This window comes from Capricornis sumatraensis, chromosome 10 (genome assembly GCF_032405125.1).
Source record: "Capricornis sumatraensis isolate serow.1 chromosome 10, serow.2, whole genome shotgun sequence".
In the NCBI taxonomy this organism is placed as follows: domain Eukaryota; kingdom Metazoa; phylum Chordata; class Mammalia; order Artiodactyla; family Bovidae; genus Capricornis; species Capricornis sumatraensis.
The window spans coordinates 3,748,694-3,768,622 of NC_091078.1; the positions used below are offsets into that span (position 1 = coordinate 3,748,694).

The window sequence follows — 19,929 nt, forward strand, 5'->3', positions numbered from 1 at the left end:
GAAGTTGCTCAGTTGTGTCCGTGACTTTGTGACCCCATGGACTGTAGCCTACCGGGCTCCTCCGTCCATGGGATTTTCCAGGCAAGAGTACTGGAGTGGGCTGCCATTTCCTTCTCCAGGGGAACTTCCCGACCCAGGGATCAAACCCGGGTCTCCTGCATTGTAGGCAGACGCTTTACCGTCTGAGCCACATCAGTAAATTATTTGCATGGAGAACTATTTATTGAGCACATTGGCTAATGTGCTCAAGGTCTTACATGCACTATCCCAATTAATTCTCAAAATACACCTATTGTTATTCCCTTGTATAGATCTGAAAGCAGAGTCAGGGTCAATTCAAGAGCGTGCCCAAGGTCACAAGCTGGTTCTTGTAACTGCCTCCTCTGGGCCTTCCAGCTCGCTGAGATGACCTTTCTCAAGGAAGGTGGGACACAACCTATCTTTCGGGAAGTGTGTTCAGATGTTCCTCTGTCGTCCGTGGCTGTATTGCTTTCCTTTCTGGATGCCACCTCTCTGGGATGGGCCAGGACCAGGTTCTCCCACAGGACAGCCCATCCTGCAGTCCTGGGCTCCTCCACTGACCACCTCACTGCATAGAGTCGAGGCTGATAAGAAGTGGCTGCACCATGCTGTTTACTGCTGGGAGCCCTGATGCACTGATGAGGATTGACTTGCTTCCTTTTAATTATGTTTGCCTCTGATTAAAACATAAGACAGAAGTTTAGAAAATATAAAGAAATGTAAAAAAGAAAAAAAAATTAACCAAGATTTCTTTAAGTTTTACATTGCCTGTCACTAGTATGTAAAGTGTTTATGCTTCAAAAAGTTGTCTAGATGTGGCGAGTATTTAGCTAACCAGTTACTATTGGGCTGAAACCTGCTTTACAATCAGCCACGCTTTTCTGTGCTCTCAGTATGTGAAGTGCCTGCTGTCACCCCCCTCTCCCTGTTCAGGATTGTGAACAGCCTATGGAGAACAAATTGCTCACAGTAATCCCAACCATCCTGTCCTTCAGATGCAAATCCTTTCCCCTAACCGTACTGGGCAGTTAGCTTTTATTTGCAGTCCCAATGAAGGACTCGCACTGTCTGAAGTTCATAGCTAATCTGACGGTTGAGTTAGGTCCAAAAAGTTTTCCATATGGAAATGAACCATTCTTTAGGGAAGAGCCCTGACCTGTGGCAAAAAGATAAAAATAAAAACAATAAAAATACATTAGAAATTGTTAATTATAACAATGCTACATGGTAGAAAACAGGAAAATATGAAACAGTAAAGAATAAAACATTACCCTTGATCTCAACATAGACAAGTGCCTGTAACATCTCAAATACAGCTTAATAAATCTAATTTTTTCTGAATGACAGAAGAAAAGCTGAGTGGAATTGGAGAAAGTACTGAGAGTCACAGAGATGCTTCTTCATGAGACATGCTCTTCACGAATCGTTCTTCTTCATCAGTTCATTAAAAAAAAAAAGTCCCTAAGTTAAAAGGAGGCTATAAAAACATTAACAAATCAGGAATGCAAAGGGAAACCTTCAGTTTGATTATCACTTCATTTATTTAGTTTTGGCTGTGCTGCGTCTTTGCAGCAGCCCCTTCCCCTCCCTTCCCTACCCCTCCCCTTGGTTTTGACATCATGGCACTTTCCACCCTGCCATTCATTTGTCCGTTGTTTGCTACTTTATTGTCTGACTCCCTCTCCAGTCCCACAAATGTCAGGCCTTTGAGAGCAAGACGTCTGCCTGCTTTGTTCCCATTAAACACCAGAGCCCAAGCCTTGAACGGTGCCTGGCGCATCGTAGGTGTCAGGAAAAGGCAGAGAAGAGAAGCTGCTTCTGCCAGAGTGGTGGCTCCGCTTGCCAAGGGCAGGCAGAAGGGGAGGGGTGGGTGGATGAATGGATGAGTCCGTTGACATTCTTCTCATGCGATTGTGTTTCAGATGAAAAAGCCAGCTCTGTGAAAGATACCAGTGTGATATGCCCAGGAATAAAGATAGAGAGTCCAGATGAGTAAGTGCCCGATTCTGCCACCATGAGGTGTAAAGAATTTGAGAATCCACCTCTACTGGGGCAACACAATAATGTTTCCAGGGGGATGCATGCATCCTCCGCACCTGCCTTGGCTGACAGTCCCTTGAGGCGCTCAGTGATCTGCTGCAACCCAGGCTCTACTGAGGAGAGCAGGATGCAAGAGATGCTGTGCCCGGGGATGGGTGGCACCTTTGCTCTGGGCAGCCTTTTGGAGCTAAACTCTCATGCTGTACTGACTGAGAAGTTGGAATGGTGACACCATACCACCAACCCTGGTCACTCAGCTCATGGCCACGAGGACATCTGACTTCATTCAGGGATCCTCACTGCTTCGTCAGACTTCATTGCAGAAGATGACCTCGTAATACTTTGGGGTGAACTCTCTTTACCCATGCTGTCTGCTCTCTGATATCCCTGAATGCCTGATGTTCAAAGTCATTACAGTGAGGAGATTATGAGCTACAGTTTGAGCCAAGTATAAGAACTATGTCTGTCTGACCTGGTTGTCACTGTCTACCCTATCTGTGCTTTAGGGCTTTCTCCCTGGAAATTAGCCTGAACAATGGTATCAGCTTCATCAACAATGATGTTAGCCTCACCAGCAAGGACTGCGCGAGTACCAGGGTAAGGCTCTGGCAGCTAAGGCTGTCCTGACACTCTGAACCCTGAGGAGGCAAGTGAAGGGAACAGCACCCCGGGCAGGTCCAGCAGATAGCCTGATGTGCCTTAAGCATCGTCTCGCAGGTAGCTCAGAGCCCTTAACCCTGCATCTGTGTGCGGAACTCCCATCAGGTTGGGCATTGCCATAGTGCTACTAAAAAGAGCACCTGGGGTATGCCTTATCGTCCAAGCCTTGCAAACCTTTGCTCTCTCTGTGAACCAAGTGTCATTGAAGGCACATGGAAGGGACTAATTAGCAGGCTCCAGAGATGATGCTGAGGCTCTGCCCAGCCTGGACCTACCTTGCCACCTTCCCTGGGCTGGGCCTTGTGGTGGGGACCTCAAGGCTCCATCCTGGATTCCAACCGGGGTGAGTGGGAGAGGTTGGGGCCCTGTGTAGTAGGAGACAGAGTCCAGGGCCTCTGGGATCCCTAAGCCCTCCAAATCTGGGTTCCAGGCACATGGGTCTGGAGGGTGCAACAGCTGTGGCCATACCCAGCTAGCTTTGCCTGAGGCTGCAGAGCCAGGAAGCAAGGGAGTGAGGCTATGGATAGGTGTTCAGGGTGCCCTGCCTCTGCTCTCGCACCCCCACCTCTCTCCCATCTGGGTGTCACAGCTGTCTGTGATCCTCACAATACCCCATGCTCTCAGCCAACGCAGGCAGTGAGGGCTGTGCCGTCACTCCTTGGAGGACTGGACTTCCTTAACAGGTCTCTGGAGAGAGCCTCTGAGCAGGGCCAGCAGTGGGATCTGTGGCCCAGGGCTCCAAAGGGTACCAGCTGTGATCTCCTAGAATCTGTTTCCTCAAGTGGGATAAACAAGCAGAAAGGGGTAAGGGAGGACTGGGGTGGGATCCAAGTGGTAGGCGCCTGGTCCATGCCAGGACTCCGCCATGTGTTTTTTTCTGTAGGCAGGGGGGCCAGCTACAGATACGACTACCCCATCAGCTCCCTCAGCAGCTGCCCAGCCGCCTCCAGAGATGCCGCCCGCGCCGCCCGCCCCGCCCGCGCAAGTCATCCCCTATGTCAACCCTCTCTACCTCTTCGCACTCATCCCAGCCCTGCTCCTATTGTCCCTGATGTTCTGCTGCGTCTGGTGGCTATGCCACAGGAGGGTGAGTGAGCCCTGCCTACACAGCCTGTGTCCAGCCCTCACCAAGCCCTGAGGGACCGAGCATGGGCCCGCTTCAGATCCTGCCTGTGGGCAGGTTCCCATCAGCTCCAACAAGGCACAGACTCTGTCCTCCCCTCCTGGGCATAGACAGTCGGGGCCTCTAGGGGGCTACTTGCCTCATGCTTCCACCTTCACATAGAGGTGGCCTATGGGTTGTCTGGCCCCTGCAAAGAAGAGACCCCAGATCCCCTGAGAACCACACTGCCCTACAGCAGAAAGACTCAGGTAGATCAAAGCCCCAGGAGTCTCTGCTGCTGGGAGAAGAAGAGGGGTCTGCCTGGCCACTGATGGCCCAAAGGGAGAAGGATGCTGGCCTGGAGAGGGCTAACCTCAGAGGCGGCTGTGCCTTTGAAAGCAGCATGGATCCCTGCCCATCTCTGGTACCTTAGTCACTCCTTCATCAGTCACACACAGTCACCGGGATGTGCAGGACCCTATGCTGGGCACAGAGGGGCAGGAATGAAGTACCCGCCACCTTTGCCCATAAGAGCTCATTGTCTAGTGGCTGGTCTGGTGTAGGCCCCTGGGGGGCATTGAAGGTAAATGTCCCCTTCAGAGGGTGTGGCAGGTGCCCTGATAATGAGAAGAGCAGAGACTGGCCCTGGGGAGGGAGGGGAGGGAGAGGGACTGGCCAGCCGGGTTTGCAAGGGCACAGGACAGCGCTGGGTGAAGAAGAGGGAAAGCAGAGCTGAGAAAGGACGAGCAAAGCAGCCTGGAAGCCAGCGGGTCAGGTTTCTGCAAAGGGCAAGAAGTGAGGAGAGAAAGCATGGGGAGAGGGAGGTGGACAGTCATCCCCGAGGGCTGGGAGGCAGGGAGGGCTGCAGGGGGTGGGAGGGGGGAGCTGGGAGGGGTGTGGGGAGTGCTCTCTTGTCTCCATACGCTGTCAGGGCTGCTGATGAAAACTCCTATGTGCAGCCTCTACCAGGGACCAGGAACCTTAGTCTGTCTCCCACTTAACCATACATGGAGGCCTTGATTCCCCTTTGATAACTGAGAAGCCTGAGGCCCAGAAAGGGGGAGCCTGTTGGTTATAGACCTACAGACAGCAGACACCCCAAAACCCATTTTCTGCCTCCCTACTGCTATTGAGCAGCGTCCCCTTCTATCTGCGTAGCTGAGCCAGAGCCCTCCACATGCCTTTGAACCCATGATTTTAACCACAGTGACTGTCCCTTGTTGTGAGTACCAGGTAAGCAGGAAAAGATGGATGAAGGTGAAAAGTCATTAAGGAGGGAGCTGTGACACCCAGGCTGGGGTGTGAAACTTGAGGGAAGCCAATTCACGCTGCAAGGTCTGACCCCAGAACGCGTCAGTTCAGCAGAGATAAGCTTTACGGGCACTAAGCTTGACAACTTCCATCTTGATCACTTCCATTGCAGACCGTCAAGGAGCCACCGCCAGTGCTGAATCCAGAAAGGGTGAGTGACGTGCTTGGTCCTGATGTTGAGAGCATGCCCATGCACACAATGCCCTGCACAGAGAGGCCCCCAGAGGCACCTGGGGAGATGTCCTCCCCAACCCTTCCAGCGCTCACCTATCTGGGCAGAGAGAACTGGTAGAAAGAGAGGGTGACAGAGGGATGCTGACGGAGAAGCAGACTCGCAAAGTGTCGCCCAGAGGGCACCGCTCCCCAGCCCCCAGCATGGTCTGACCCAAGGCCTTCAGCACTGGGTCAGCATGTGGGGTAGCCTGACTCAGGAACAGCTACGATCCTTCCTGGAACCAATGGACATTTTGTCAGTTCCCAAAGGACTGTTTGTAGGATGGTCCTTTCAGGACCCAGGTGAGTTTTTGGAAACGGATCCTCAGGTTTCAGGGACCTGGACCCCCTCCCTGAGCTCTGCTGCATGTTGGGCCTCCGTTTCCTTGTTCTTCATCCCTGGCTCATTTCAGGGTGAGGGCCTTGGTGGGGTTGGCCTCTGGGGGACTGAGGAGGAAGGAGAGTCTTATCTGGCATCGAGCTGTGAGAGAGGTGAGTCAAGGTGAGCACAGGTGCCAAAGTCAGGTGGGGAGGCTGTGGCTGACCCACCAGAGTGGGGACCCAAAGCAGGGCCCATAAGAGGCAGTTAGAGCAGGAGCACCGTGTCCCAAGACAGGAGGGTCTGGGTCTGATGTCTAGTGGCCAAGAGGGCCTCTGCAGGACTGGCATAGCACTGGCCGCAGTGGGGCCTGGGGGCTGCGTCTGCCCGAGGTGGGTGAGTGCAGCCCTGTCCCCTGCTGCTGCTGCACCCCTGACAGCCGCTGTCACATAGTGCAGCCTCACACCCAGCCTCTCCTGCAGGGGCGCCTCTGGGAGCCAAGGGGACAGGGTAGAGTTTGCTGATCTTTGGAGAGGAGCCGTCTTTGTAAGCCAAATGGAGCTGGTGTGTTTTCATATGGAGGCCACTCTCTTCCTGTGCCGGGAGCTGCTCATCTGTCCTTGATTCTCCCACAAACAGCTGAGTGGCCGACACTTGACAGGTGCCAGGGCAACAGACGTCATGTGTCTGCACCCAGGAGCTGCCAGACAAGAACATGGTGTTTTCTCTCCCTAGGAGCCGGAGGAGACGTGCCAAATGCCGTGCCCCACAGTGATTGTCCCTTGTGGGTGCCAAGGAGGGGGAATGAAACGAATGGAGGTGAGAAGGGCCCTCGGGAAGGAGCGCTGAGTCCACGGCTGGGGAGCAGGGGTGAGGACAGCTGCTCCATGCCCAAGTCTGGCTCCAGTAGGCACGGCTTGAGCAGAAACGAGCTGTGGGCACCAGACTATGTTCCCTTGCTGCTAAAGAAAGCCAAAAGCACCCCAAACCTAGTTGCTCAGGGGAAGCCGAAAGTACAAGGGCTCACGTTCCCATCACTGCCAGCATTTTCCCCTTGGGATGGGCCCAAGTTCTGGTTGTTGTTGGGGCCCCCAAAGGGCAGTTCAGTGTTGTTTCAGGGAATTGGTGGGGATGGATCCCTGACAGGCAATTTCAAGTGAGAGGAGACACTGTCCCTCTAGAGGCAGCATCTAGGCCTGTCGCGTCCTCACAAACACATCTGCTTTTCAGGGAAAACTGGATAGCTTGTGTGAATTTGTTCAGCGCTGCAATCAGATGTCAGTAATGTGGTGCCCAACCAGAGACATGGTAAGCAGGTCACAGGGATGCTCCCCATGGGTTGGGGTCTTGGTTTTGCCCTTCATCATTGCCCCCTGAGACTGTGGGCCAGAGAACCCTGTCCTGTCTGGGTATCTGCCAGGAAGAATGCCCAAGAAGTGCAGACCTGGAGCTCATGCGCCTCCAGACGATTCTCCACATGGCACACATGCGTTTCCTCTGTGTCCTCATCTCAAGGATGTCAGGACCTTTCTTCTCAGAACTATGACTAGAACTGCCAATCCTAAGTAAAAAGGTCTGGAGAGGCCTATTTGCCTCCCATCAATCGTCCCTCTCCACAACTCCCCCTCCCCTGGGGGACTGCTAGCTGCACCCCACCCATGAGATCTTCCTGAACTGGTCACTCAAGTGCCAGCAATGGTGGGACATGGTGACACCCCCTCCCCAATGTTGTCGAGCCAACACTGACTGCATTTAGCAGGTAGCAAAGATGACCTCCTGTGTCATTGCCTGTGACAATGGGGAGAAGCCAAATCCTTCCAGCTGTCATCCTTGGAATGTAACAATAATGCTGCGTAATTCTACTGTGCTCTTTCTGTGGGTCAGTTGCTCAGCTAAAAACTTTACATGTCTTCATTGCTTTAATCCTCCCAATAATTACAGGTAGATACTACTATTATCCCGCAGAGAGGCTGAGTGACTTGACTAAGTCACAAAGGCTGGGAGGAGCACTGACTTGAATTCTGAGCCTGGCTTTACCCTTCTCACTGCTTCGTCCCCCATTTGGGGTCAGTACACATGATCTCATGGTGCTTACCCACAGACCACCAGAGGTTGCCCTACCCAGCTCCCTGGGGCCCAAGGAGGGCAATGGTTTGCCTGGAAATCATTTGCCTGGCCATTCCAAACTCAGACCCTTTCTACAGACCAGACCAGGGGCCTGGAGGACATTGTGGACCCCGAGTCTTTAATGAGGGCTGCATTGGTCACCTTCCCTGAATCAAACAGGCTCTTGGAGACTGGGCGCTTGGGCGTTTGGAAACTGTAGTCAGGCCAGAAAGCCTCTGGACACCGATACTGACACATCTGAGGCACTGCTCACACCCAGCAGAGACATTATCTGGTGCCAGAGTGCCAGCGTTCCTACGGCTCTCAGTCCCAGGTTTGCTTGCCGGGAAGCCCCATTCTCCACCTGATTCTCCTGGAACCTCTCCCCACAACCACAGCCTCATTATGCTCACAAGAGCCCCATGCCAGCATTATGCCTCGAACAGTAGAGACAGCCGCCCAGAGATGCTCAGTCAGGAGCAGGAAGGACAGAGCAAGACAGAGATAAGACCCAGATGGGAGACCCCAGAAGCAGCCTTCCTGCCCAGAGCACAGGGCTCTGAAGCGGTCACAGGCCCAGGGCTGCTCTGTGGAGCTCATGCTTGGATGGCAGAGTGATGGGCTAGGGAGCTCGTATCCCCCAGGGCTCTGCTCGGCCCCTGCAACACCAGCTCTCCAGCCTGCCCGTTAGTCTCTCTGGGCTCACAGTGATCTGTGTGCTTCCTGGAGGCAAAACGGAGGCCTGAGAGATCAGGGAAGCTGCCAAGGCCACCCAGAGAGTAAGCGGCAGCAGCCAGAGCTGGCTGAAACCAACCCTGCTCATCCTGAGAGGGGCTGGGAGCCCGCGACTGTGCCTGGTGGATGTGACCCCTCCCATTCCTCTGCCCCCCTCCCGTTTGACCTCATCCCTCCCAACCATAATCCTGGGGCTTGAGTGTTAAGGATATCTGTGGACACTTCCAGTATTCTGGTGGGTGCAGGAGTCCTGATTCCTTTCTTGAAGCCGTCTGTGTTCTGGTCCCAGGCCTTAGAGTGAATCATAGCCTAAGTGATGGAGTGTCAACTGGGAGCCTATCGTCTCTGCAGGCCAGTGTCAGCTCCCAATCCCCACCCTGAATGTATAACAGGAGACACCCTATTCAGGGACATATTATGCAGGAGTGGCCTCATGTTTTTCCTACCTGAACCATAGGTCCCCTCAGCGAGAGGAGTTCTGGAGCTGGAGGAAAGGGCATGCCTCAGTGGGAACATGTCAAGACTGCGCCTGGGGGGGTCTCAGCCTGCCCTAGCTCAGCCCAGGCAGGGGATTAGGAGCATCAACCAGATGTCCTTCCAAGGACAGACATAAGCCTTCTGTCCTCTCACTGCTGACCATCCCCTGTGCCCTGTAACCCGTCCCAGGAGCTCTGTTCAGACAGAACCTCGCCCAGGCCCTCTTCACCAGGCTGTGCTGAAAAACAAGCCTCAGGGGAGTCAGTTCCCAGCAGCGCAAACGTGCAGCCTCTCTCTCCTCCATCTAGTTCCTGAGCCATAGGGAGGTTGTTTCCAAACTCCTCCATCTGGACTGGAAATGCAGTCAGGCCTGTGTATGTGAGCATGCTCAGAGAGAGAACCGTGGAGTCTGGGGATGACCTTGCAGGAGCTGCTGCCTTCTAAAACCTCAGCCAGCTGCTTGTTTCGGTGATTTAGATATGACTGCCTTCAGCACAATACAATGCGGAAAATCCTCCAAGGTTCACTTTACCAAAACACTCAGCCTTTTTGTAACAGAAGCAATCATTCTTGTTTATTGTAACCTTCTGTGAAATGACCATGTTTCCCTGCCCCACTGCCTTCTAATCCCCAGAGGAAATCTGATAATGGTCCCTCCCAGACCGTCTTTCCTACACACGCAACGGAATGATGCAGCAAGACTCAGTTCACTTTCTTAGTCTCGAGTCAAACCCACACTGGAAGTCCTGATCCTCTTTGTTCCCTGACTTTCCCAGGTCAGCCCATTCAGTTCATGGAAATCAGTTCTGCTAGACACATCAGCAAAATCGAGTGAAAATAGGAAACCTTCCACTCTCACTGAATGTGATGCCGGCAGTGACATAACTGTCTACAGAGAGTGTGACTCACTCAAGACCTTTTACACAAGGGTCTCATTCATTCCCACAACAGCGGCCATTTATGCAGAGTAGGGATTGCCAGTGAGTACTTCATATAAGCTGTCTTTTCATCCTCCCAACACTCTACCAGGGAGGAAGCTGACCCCCTGTACACCTACCCAGCTGCACAGCCATGAGGCCAGTATCCACAACCCAAGGCCCAGACCTCACCCATGCTTGGCTGCCTCTCTGTTCAGCCAGGTGATCACTGCTCTGCGTTTTGAAGCTAAAGAAACCAAGGTTCTGATGCTTTGTGATGGGCTCAACATGACAAGGTTGTGTAAGGGTGCAGCAAGGCTGCTAACGACCCTAGGGAGACTCACTTTCAAGGCCAGGCCACAGCTCCTGTAAGCTGCTGTCACAGTGAGTGCGAAAGAACTAGAAAGGACTTCCTTCCTCTGTGCAGTGTGTTAGATGCGTAAACAACTGTGAATGTTAATTTCTTATTTTCACACTATATTGCTTACAAACCGCCTCTAAATATGAACACATAAATATATACTGGAAACAGTTGTCCTGGGAATGATTAGAGCTACAGAGAGGCTGTCAGATGCATTCATGGCCAAGGAGTTCCTGAGTTCCTATGTTTTGACGCCACTCACAGAGGGAACATCAAAACACGTGTGTGATAGAGCTGGGCCAGCACTTCTGCCCTCCAGGAAGTCCCAACTTGAAAGTTGTTCAAGACTGTGACCTTTATGAAAGTCTCAGATCATAACTTTGGGACAGTGTTGGCAGCCTGCTTCCCCATGCTCAACAACCCTCATCCCCTCCCAACTCCTCTCTCTCACACACTCCCAAGCACACGTGCACGCACACACACACTTCCCTCTGTAATAAACAGGAAATCCAGAAATGGAGCCAAAGCTCCAAAGCCCTGGAGATTAAGGTTCCACCAACCATTTGCCAATTGCTTCAAGAAACATTCCTTCACTGTGGAGCAGCTGAGTTAATATAGGAAGTGATTGGTCACCAGCTTAGATCTCCTCATTAATAGAAAACCAGAGGAGAAGGACACTCCCCTCAGCCCCCAGTCGCCTCCCTCACCCCCTTATGATCACACAACAGACCCGGGGGCCTCCACCACTGTCTGGAGCCCCTCACTCCTCTCCCTCAACCCACATGCACATCCCTGCCCCTGCAGCTCAGTGACAGGCTGTGGCCAGGGGAGAGGTGCCCTGCAGTCTGGCTGTGAGAAAGTGAAAGGGAGCCCAGAGGCAGAAGATGCTAGGTCTGGAATAATCTGTTCATGTTCTAGAGTAAATAGAAATATGGGAGCTTAGAAATAAAGATAGAAGATCCCAATCTATTCAGAGTAGCAATAAAAGAACATACCCACACATGTGTGTGACAATGTGTGCTGACCTATAATGTACAGAAACCACAGAACTTTACTCTTTCGCTATGACAGAAGACTTGAAAATGCAGAAACCTAGACCACAATGCCAACTTTTCCCCCCAAATTTATGGGCTTAATGCTGCTTTAGTGAAAACTGCAATGAATGTTTTTAGGGAACTTGACCTAAATGATTCTAAGGTGATTGTAAAATTCCTGTTTAGTTCAGGAATTTGGGATGCAATCCTAGGGGCGGGGAGGAACAGAATCCTGCTGTTGACGGAGACCCTGCCCATGGGCTTGAGAGAGGAGGGAACCAGCCACAGTGCCTCTGGCACTCCCACACTGGCTTGAGGGGAAAACAGAGGCAGCCTCAGAGGATGGCAGTCCGGATACGGGAAATGGAGAGGCCGGGGAGGACAAGCCCGAAGCAGGGGAGCATGGAGAGCGCAGCTGGAATGCAGGCGCGCTTCCAGTGCGTCTGGCAGTGCTGGTGACAGGCCAGGAGCCTGTGGGCTTGATGGCCCGAGGCACCAGGCTGAGCACCGGGCTGGTCTTCCAGGCAGTGAGGAAGCACAGCTGAAGGTGTGAGCTGAGGAAGAAGAAACTTGAGGATGATACCATGAGGGCCTGGATTGACGGGAAGTGGAGCCAGGTGACCAGGGGAGAGGAGGTGCTTGAGTCAGCCGAGGGAAGGAGCTGAGGGCTTAGACCGGCCGTGGGTGCAGAGGAAGGTGAGGACGGATGGGCAGCTGGAGACGTGTGTGGCTCAGGACAGAGTCTGGGCACAGTGGGTCCCAAGGCTGGGCCTCACAGGTGCTCAGGGTAACATTTCGCATTGAGTGGCAGGCCCACCAAAGCCTGAAGTCTGTACTGCATAAGGAGCACCTATAGGGACCGGCAGGCCCAGACAAGCCCAGCAGGGGAATCAGGGGACTCTGGGCAGCAGGAGAAGGGTGGGCCTGAGTCAGAGAAGGCGCTCGGCAGGCCCCAGGGAAACTGCAGCCTTCTGCTCCCAGTTCAGCGGCTTCTAGTGATCTTCTCTCTGTTTTGTCGCCCGCAGGGAAAGTGCGTCAACTTTGCCCTAATGAGGCCGCACTGTGGGCCACTGCACTGCAGCCCTAAGGCCTGCGTTCAGCCCAGCCGGGAGTGCTTCACCATCAACAACTGCTGCTCACGGTTCCAGCACTCCCCATCCACGTGCTCCAGGCCCCCCTCCAGAATGCAGCCGTTCATCTCGACCCCTGCCCGGACAGCCAACAGAGCCACTTTGTCACTCCAGCCCCCATAGCCCAAGCTCTAAAGCACCAAAACCCCAAGATTATTCAGAGCCCTTTGCTTGCTGAATTAGACATATATATTGAGTCTTGGTTTACGGTCACAATGCGTTGGAATCTGTTGCTAATCAGAGTTTGCTACCTGGTGAGCACTGCTCCACTGTATGAGAAGTATCTATACTGGTCCTGCGAGGACATAGCACCCTGATGTCCTGAGGATTACACATGATGAGTCCCAGTCCCCAAAACCTGATCTTCATCTGTCACCAAGGTCTAGGATGGGGTTTTAGTCAAATTCTGCTATTTGAACAAAACCCAAAAGATCTTTAAAATATGAATACAATCCTGTGTCTCATTCCCTAATCTGGCACAGAGAGGACTACTTGAATTTCTCATCTTCTTCACTCCTTGCTCCTGGTTTCCATCTTTTGGTTGCTTACGTTCCAGTCATGTCTCAGAAAGAGATGAGGCCCTCTACAGTTCACCAGCTGGAAGTGCACCTTTTCTTCCCAGATAAATCAACAGGTCCCTCATTCCAGTTCAGTTCAGTCGCTCAGCCGTGTCCAACTCTTTGTGACCCCACGGACCGCAGCATGCCAGGCTGTGTCCATCACCAACACTCCCGGATCATTCTCAAACTCATGTCCATTGAGTTGGTGATGTCATCCAGCCATCCAATCCTCTGTCCCTAAGTCAGAGGTCCCTGAATAATGAACGTCTCTCAGTCGTGTCTGACTGTTTGTGACCCCCTGGCCTATACAGTCCATGAAATTCTGCATGCCAGAACACTGGAGTGGGTATCCGTTCCCTTCTCCAGGGGAATCTTCCCAACCCAGGGATCAAACCCAGGTCTCCCACACTGCAGGCAGATTCTTTATCAGCTGAGCTACAAGGAAAGCCCTAGGCCCAGGGAAATTTTAGAGGACACGTGTGTGAGTGTGAAGACTCTCCATTTCCCTAGAGAAGTTCAATTCCGTTATTCGCCATCTGCGAAACAGAAGGAACGGTGCTCCCGACAGATGTTTTAGCACTCAGCATCCTCCCCACCACCCAGGCTGTCTGTATGATGTTCCAAGGCCATGCACACCCCGCGGGAGTACGGAAGCACTTCAGAAGGAGTATCCCGGAGGCACCACAGCTAGCTGTCTCTAATCCGCATCGATAGTACGTTAAATACTTTCCACCCTCACTCCCATCTCCTTGAATGTTATATTTGTGCCTTTTAGTTGAATATCCGTATGACAGCTATAGGTAAAAAAAAAGAGGAAAAGAAAATGTACTCATGATACCAAGTGTGTGAAATTTTATTAGACAGAAAGGAGATTTAAATAGTGTGAAATCCTATAGAGAGATTTTATCTCTTCCTTAGAAGCGGAGTATTTTGGATTGTTTGTAAGGGGTGAGAGCATTGTCCTGGCCTGAGAGTGTCAGGGACACATTTCTGAAACTGGCTCTGTGCTCCGACATTATATCTATGTGTTTGTGTGTAACTGTAATACAATACATGCCCATCTCTGAGACTCTGTGACTCTACACAGAGAAATGTATCTGTAATTTAATAAAGAGCCCAATGTGACCCTGGCTGAAATCAGCATGTCTGTTTACTAGTGGATGTTGAGAGCCTTCTCATTTTTAGCCCATCACTCCTGCCTCACCCATGAACAGAAGGAGGAGGTGGTCATAACTTTGGACCATCAAATCAGGGGAGATCTGGGAGGGGCATGAGCCCACACCTTACCACCCACACCCACCAACCCTGGCCTCACTTCCTTCTGTGCATGGTAATAAGAGGCAGTAGAAAACGGGACTTTCCTTGGCATCTCTCCCTGGGCCCTCTTTGCCCCCTACCTCTCCTCATTCTGTCTCATCGGACCTTTTCGGTTTCACATCAGCCAGAGGTGCCTCACCCTAGTGAAGAAGGAAGGAGGTGCAGCCCTTAGCTGATACCTGACTTGTAGATGGGCAGCCTTTTGTCCCAGGTGCCCCTCCTACCTAAGTCCTGGGGGCAAGCAGGATATTTTTAGAAAAGTGGCCTCATATCTGAGCTGTCTCAAGCTGAGACCTATACCCAGAGAAATATACTGGGCAATGCTTCTCCCTTATTTTAGACTAGGACAACAAAAATGCACACTTTCTCTTTTTTTTAATTAGGTTTCATTTTACTTTATTTTGGCCACACCACATGGCATGTGGTTCCCCAACCAAGGGTTAAACTCACACCCCCTGCATTAGAAGCACAGAGTCTCGATCACTGGACCACCAGTAAAGTCCAAATAGGCACATTTTCTGAATGTCCCTTGGTTTCATGTAAAGCAACCTCTGTAGACTCAGATGGACCTCCAGGCTTGGACCAAAGCCTTGAGCTTCCGGAAGCTGGGAGCCTCCCCAGACCCGACCAGGGCCAGCCACAACCTCCTCCACAAACAACCAAGTAGGAGCGCGAGCACCCCTGAGGGAGCGTGCATCCCTGGCAAGGCTATGGCCTTAACAGCAGGCCTCCCATCCTCTTTCTGCGCCCCGGAGCGCCTCGTGCACCCAGGATGCGGACAGAGGAGGTCGGGCTGTCGGACAGGCGCTCTACCCCACCAGGGCCGCTGCACTGTGCTGGCTGCCCGCAAGTCCACTCAATGTCATGCCCTTTCTGTGCGCTCTCCTTTTCGCGTTCCTAGCCAGGCTTTGCAGTTTGCCTGCTTGCTTTCAGTGCGGGAGAAAGTGGCCAAAGTCAATCTCTTTTCCATCCTGTGTCAAGACTGAAGCTCCTGGGACATCCTTGGAGGTCCAGTGGTTCACACTTCGCTTTCCAAATGCAGAGGTTCAGGTAACATCCCTGGTTGGAGAGCTAAGATCCCATATGTCTTCCATCCAAAGAACCAAACATAAAACAGAAACAAGATTGCAACAAGTTCAATAAGGACTTTAAAACATGGTCCACATTAAAAAAAAAAAATCTAAAGGGAAAAAAAGACTGAAGCTCCTGAAGGACTTGCCTGTAGTCCAGTGGTTTCCCAGCACAGGGGACGTGAGTTTGATTCGTGGTCGGAGAACAGGTCTTGACTTGGGCAGTAGAGATAGAGAAGGGAGTCCCTTATGTTCAAGAAACAGGGGTAGGGGTGCAGTATGGATTCAGTTAACAGCAAAGCCATTGTATTCATTTGTTTGGCCTGCCGTAATAAAGTACCACAGACTGAGCGGCTGAAACAACTGAAATCTATTTTATTGTAGTTCTAGAGGCTAGAAGACCAAGATGAAGCAAACTCTGGCTCAAAGAGCAGATAGCCAGTCACAGGAAGTGGTCATCATGCAGGCAGGAGGCCATAAAGGGAGGGGGATGCTAGAAGCGGCCCCTCTGCGTAGGGCAGAGCTGGGGGCTGATGCAGAAATAGGCTGGCCCTAAACCAGCAGCAGCCTCACCTGGGGACAGAAGGCACAGGGGGCTAATAGGCATTGCCTGCCCCCCAGGGGCCTTCCTGTCTTGCAGCTTCAGGCAATGGTGCCCAGAGCCTTGCTGAGGCCGGGATTATGGGAGGCTGGTGTGATGTGGTAAATGGTTCCAGGAGATGGCGCTCAGAGATTATGTTTGTTTACTAGCCCAATTTAAAAATCAGTTTCAAAACGTATTAATAGAGTCATGGAAAAAAACACAATAGCGACTTTTGTTTCTCCTGGGATCTTTTACCTCAGCATTTCATACCCATCATGCGGCCCCTTCTATCACATTGTCAATGGTGAGAGCTGTTTCCTCTTTCTGAAGACTGGAGATATTTCTTCAAAACCTGGAGAAATGGAGGGGGGCAGATGTGAGGGAGAACCTGCCCTAAGCCCAGCATGCCCTTGTCCCACCCACTGGCCTCCCACCAAATGGGCAGCTTTCTGTGGTGAACAGCAGACTCAGCTGTGGCTACATCTGTGCCAGTGGGCCAGTCCCAGCCCCTCTGCCAGGGCCCAGGTGGCCTTAGTGTAAGGGCCCCGCGTGCTGTCAGGGACCCACGGAAGAGCCCGGCCATTCCACTCTGCCATCCTCCGCCCTGCTCCCCACGGCCATCCTCTACTCCTCATTCACTGCAAGCTTGGGCACCGGGCTGACATTCCCTGGCAGCCCAAAATCCATCCTGGGAAACGTCAATATCTACAGGGTGACCCATCGACACAAGGACCTCTTGGTCCTTGACCTCTTGGCCTCTAACTCCCTGCACTGTGAGCCGTGTCGTTCCTCACACCCATCCCATATCCTGTCACCGTTTCCATCTCTCCCCTGTCTGTCTGCAGCCCATCTCCCCTCCTCCTCATGTCCCTGGTTTCCCGCGCTCCCTCCCACTCCCCACAACTGGATCCACACAGCTGCAGGTTCTGGAACCTGGGTCCCATCGTGCTGTTCTTCTTCGGGCATGCCCTTTGGGCATCCATGCTGCCTCCGCGTGCTCAGGCTAAGCGGAAACCCATTCCATGGCCTGCGAGGCTGCTCTGCATTCCCAGCCCCAGCTGCTACTTTTCCTCGTGACTCTGGAGCCTGTTCTCTACCTGAACAGACCACACCTTCCCAGTGTCCCTCCCTTGTTCTAGCGGGCAGTTAGCCCCGTGCGCTCACACACAGTCTGGACACAGCACCACGCCAGGGGCATCTCTTACCTCCATTCTGCCCGTCTGCTACCCTACTCTTAGCCCCTTTCTGGGGTTAACTGCAACCATTCATCAGTGAAGCATCGCTTCCTCAGAGCAGCCTCCCAAGACGGGAGACCAGACAAGACCTGAGTCCTTGCTCTGCCGTCTGTTTCCACAGCATCCTCTGCCCTCCTCTCTGTCATTCACCTGCAGCTTGCAGGACTCTGGATAATCTGGGCTCCACTTGAGCCAGGGCTGCAGGCTCAGGACTGCCCACTCTAGGCTGGGTACCAAAACACAGCAGCAACCATTGCTGTTTGTGCCACGAGTGAAATGTGAAGCTAGAGGTCTTGGGACCCCCTAGAAGGAGCACTCAGGTTGACCTGCCCACGGAGGCGAGTTGCACTCATCTTCTCCTGCAAGAACTCCAAAACTGCAACTCGCTGCTGAACAACCATTCACAGGAGAATGTTGGTTCCTACTAAAAAAAGGTATCCCACGTCCAAGAGCAAAGGAGACGCTCCAACAAGACAGTAGGAGGGCCAACATTGTGTTTAGACTCAAACCCCATACCCACCAGAGACGCTCGGAGGGCTCAAATAAAACCTTGTGCGCACCAGGACCCAGAAGCCCCACAGAGACTGAGCCAGGCCTGACTCTGAGTGTGTGAGTGCCTCCTGTGGAGACACAGGTCAGCAGTGACCTGCTGTGGGGACAGGGTCTCTGGCTGCAACAGACCTGGGTCACCCAGCGTGTGGCATAAGCCCTCTGGAGGAGGTCACCATTAGCCCCAGACAACCCACAAACTGCAGAACAATTAGAACAGAGAAATTCTCACGCTGTTAAGAAAGTTCTAGGACCCACAACAGATTTCCCATCCTGGGGATTGAGCAAAGGGACTGAGAGCCCCCAGGGAATTTGACTTTGGAGGTCAGTGGGAGACTGAACAGACTTGCCTGTGAGTGTCCAGGAATCTCTGGTGGAGGCTTGACAGTTTGGCCTGAGGCAAAACAACAGAGATGGAACACAGCCCTGCCCTTCAACAGAAAATTATATTAAAGATTTACTCAGTATGGCCCCACCCATCAGAACAAGACCCAGTTTCCCCCAGAGTCAGTCTCTCCCATCAGGAAGCTTCCATAAACCTCTTATCCTTATTCATCAGAGGGCAGACAGAATGAAAACCACAATCACAAAAAACTAACCAAATTGATCACATTGACCACAGCCATGTGTAACTCAATGAGACTACGAGCCATGCCATGTGGGGCCACCCAAGACGGACAGGTCATGGCAAAGAGTTTTGACAAAATGTGGTCCTCTGGAGAAGGGAATGGCAAACCACTTCAGTGTTCTTGCCTTGAGAGCACCATGAACAGTATAAAAAGACGAAAAGATAGGACACTGAAAGATGAACTCCCCAGGTCGGCAGGTGCCCAACATGCTACTGAAGAAAAGTGGAGAAATAACTGCAGAAAGAAGGAAGAGACGGGCCAAGGCAAAAACAACGCACAGTCGTGGGTGTGACCGGTGATGGAAGCCAGGTCCGAAGCTGTAAAGAGCAATACTGCATAGGAACCTGGAATGTCAGGCCCATGAATCAAGGCAAATTGGAAGGTGGTCAAACAGGAGATGGCAAGAGTGAACATCGACATTTTAGGAATCAGTGAATTAAAATGGACTAGAATGGGTTAATTTAACTCAGGTGACCATTATATCTACTACTGTGGGCAAGAATCCCTTAGAAGAAATGGAGTAGCCCTCATAGTGAGCAAGAGTCCAAAATGCAGCATTTAGGTGCAATCTCAAAATGGACAGAATGAGCTCTGTTCACTTCCAAGACAAACCATTCAATATCAGAGTAATCCAAGTGTATGTCCCAACCACTAATGCAGAAGAAGCCGAAGTTGAATGGTTCTATGAGGACCTACAAGAACTTCTAGAAATAACACCCAGAAAAGATGTCATTTTCATCACAGGGGGCTGCAATGCAAAAGTAGGAAGTCAAGAGACACCTGGAGCAACAGGCAAGTTTGGCCTTAAGAAGCAGCGCAAAGGCTAACAGAATTTGGCCAGGAGAACACACTGGTCATAGCAAGCACCCTCTTCCAACAACACAAGAGACGACTCTACACATGAACATCACCAGATGGTCAATACCAAAATCAGATTGATTACATTCTTTGCAGTCAAAGATGGAGAAGCTCTGTACAGTCAGCAAAAAGAAGACCAGGAGCTGACTGTGGCTGAGATCATGAACTCCTTATTGCCAAATTCAGACTTAAATTGAAGAAAGTAGGGAAAACCCCTAGACCATTCAGGTATGACCTAAATCAAATCGCTTATGTTTATACAGTGGAAACAAGAAATAGATTCAAAGGATTAGATCTGATAGAGTGCTTGAAGAACTATGGACGGAGGTTCATGCCATTGTACAACAGGCAGTGATCAAGACCATCCTCAAGAAAAAGAAATGCAAAAAGGCAAAATGGTTGTCTCAGGAAGCCTTATAAATAGCTGAAAAAAGAAGAGAAGTGAAAGGCAAAGGAGAAAAGGAAAGATACACCCATCTAAATGCAGAGTTCCAAAGAATTGCAAAGAGAGATAAGGAAGCTTTCCTCAGTGATCAATGCAAAGAAATAGAAGAAAACAGTGGAATGGAAAAGACTAGAGATCTCTTCAGGAAAATTAAAGATACCAAAGGAACATTTCATGCAAAGACACACAATAAAGGACAGAATCAGTATGGACCTAACAGAAGCAGGAGATATTAAGAAGAGGTGGCAAGAATACAC

The 19,929-nt window shown here is 51.6% G+C and overlaps 1 protein-coding gene across 1 annotated transcript in view; it reads left to right on the top strand.

Moving 5' to 3' along the window:
* LOC138087287 (anthrax toxin receptor-like) overlaps window positions 1-12,549 on the top strand; it is a 45,968-nt gene extending 33,419 nt beyond the window's left edge. Inside the window, exons 9-15 of the mRNA XM_068982298.1 lie at window positions 1,944-2,013; window positions 2,568-2,658; window positions 3,605-3,808; window positions 5,247-5,285; window positions 5,761-5,839; window positions 11,624-11,823; window positions 12,322-12,549. Of these exons, the coding sequence (XP_068838399.1) occupies window positions 1,944-2,013; window positions 2,568-2,658; window positions 3,605-3,808; window positions 5,247-5,285; window positions 5,761-5,839; window positions 11,624-11,823; window positions 12,322-12,549 (911 nt within the window). The remainder of the gene's footprint in view (window positions 1-1,943; window positions 2,014-2,567; window positions 2,659-3,604; window positions 3,809-5,246; window positions 5,286-5,760; window positions 5,840-11,623; window positions 11,824-12,321) is intronic.
* The last annotated feature ends 7,380 nt before the right edge of the window (window positions 12,550-19,929 follow it).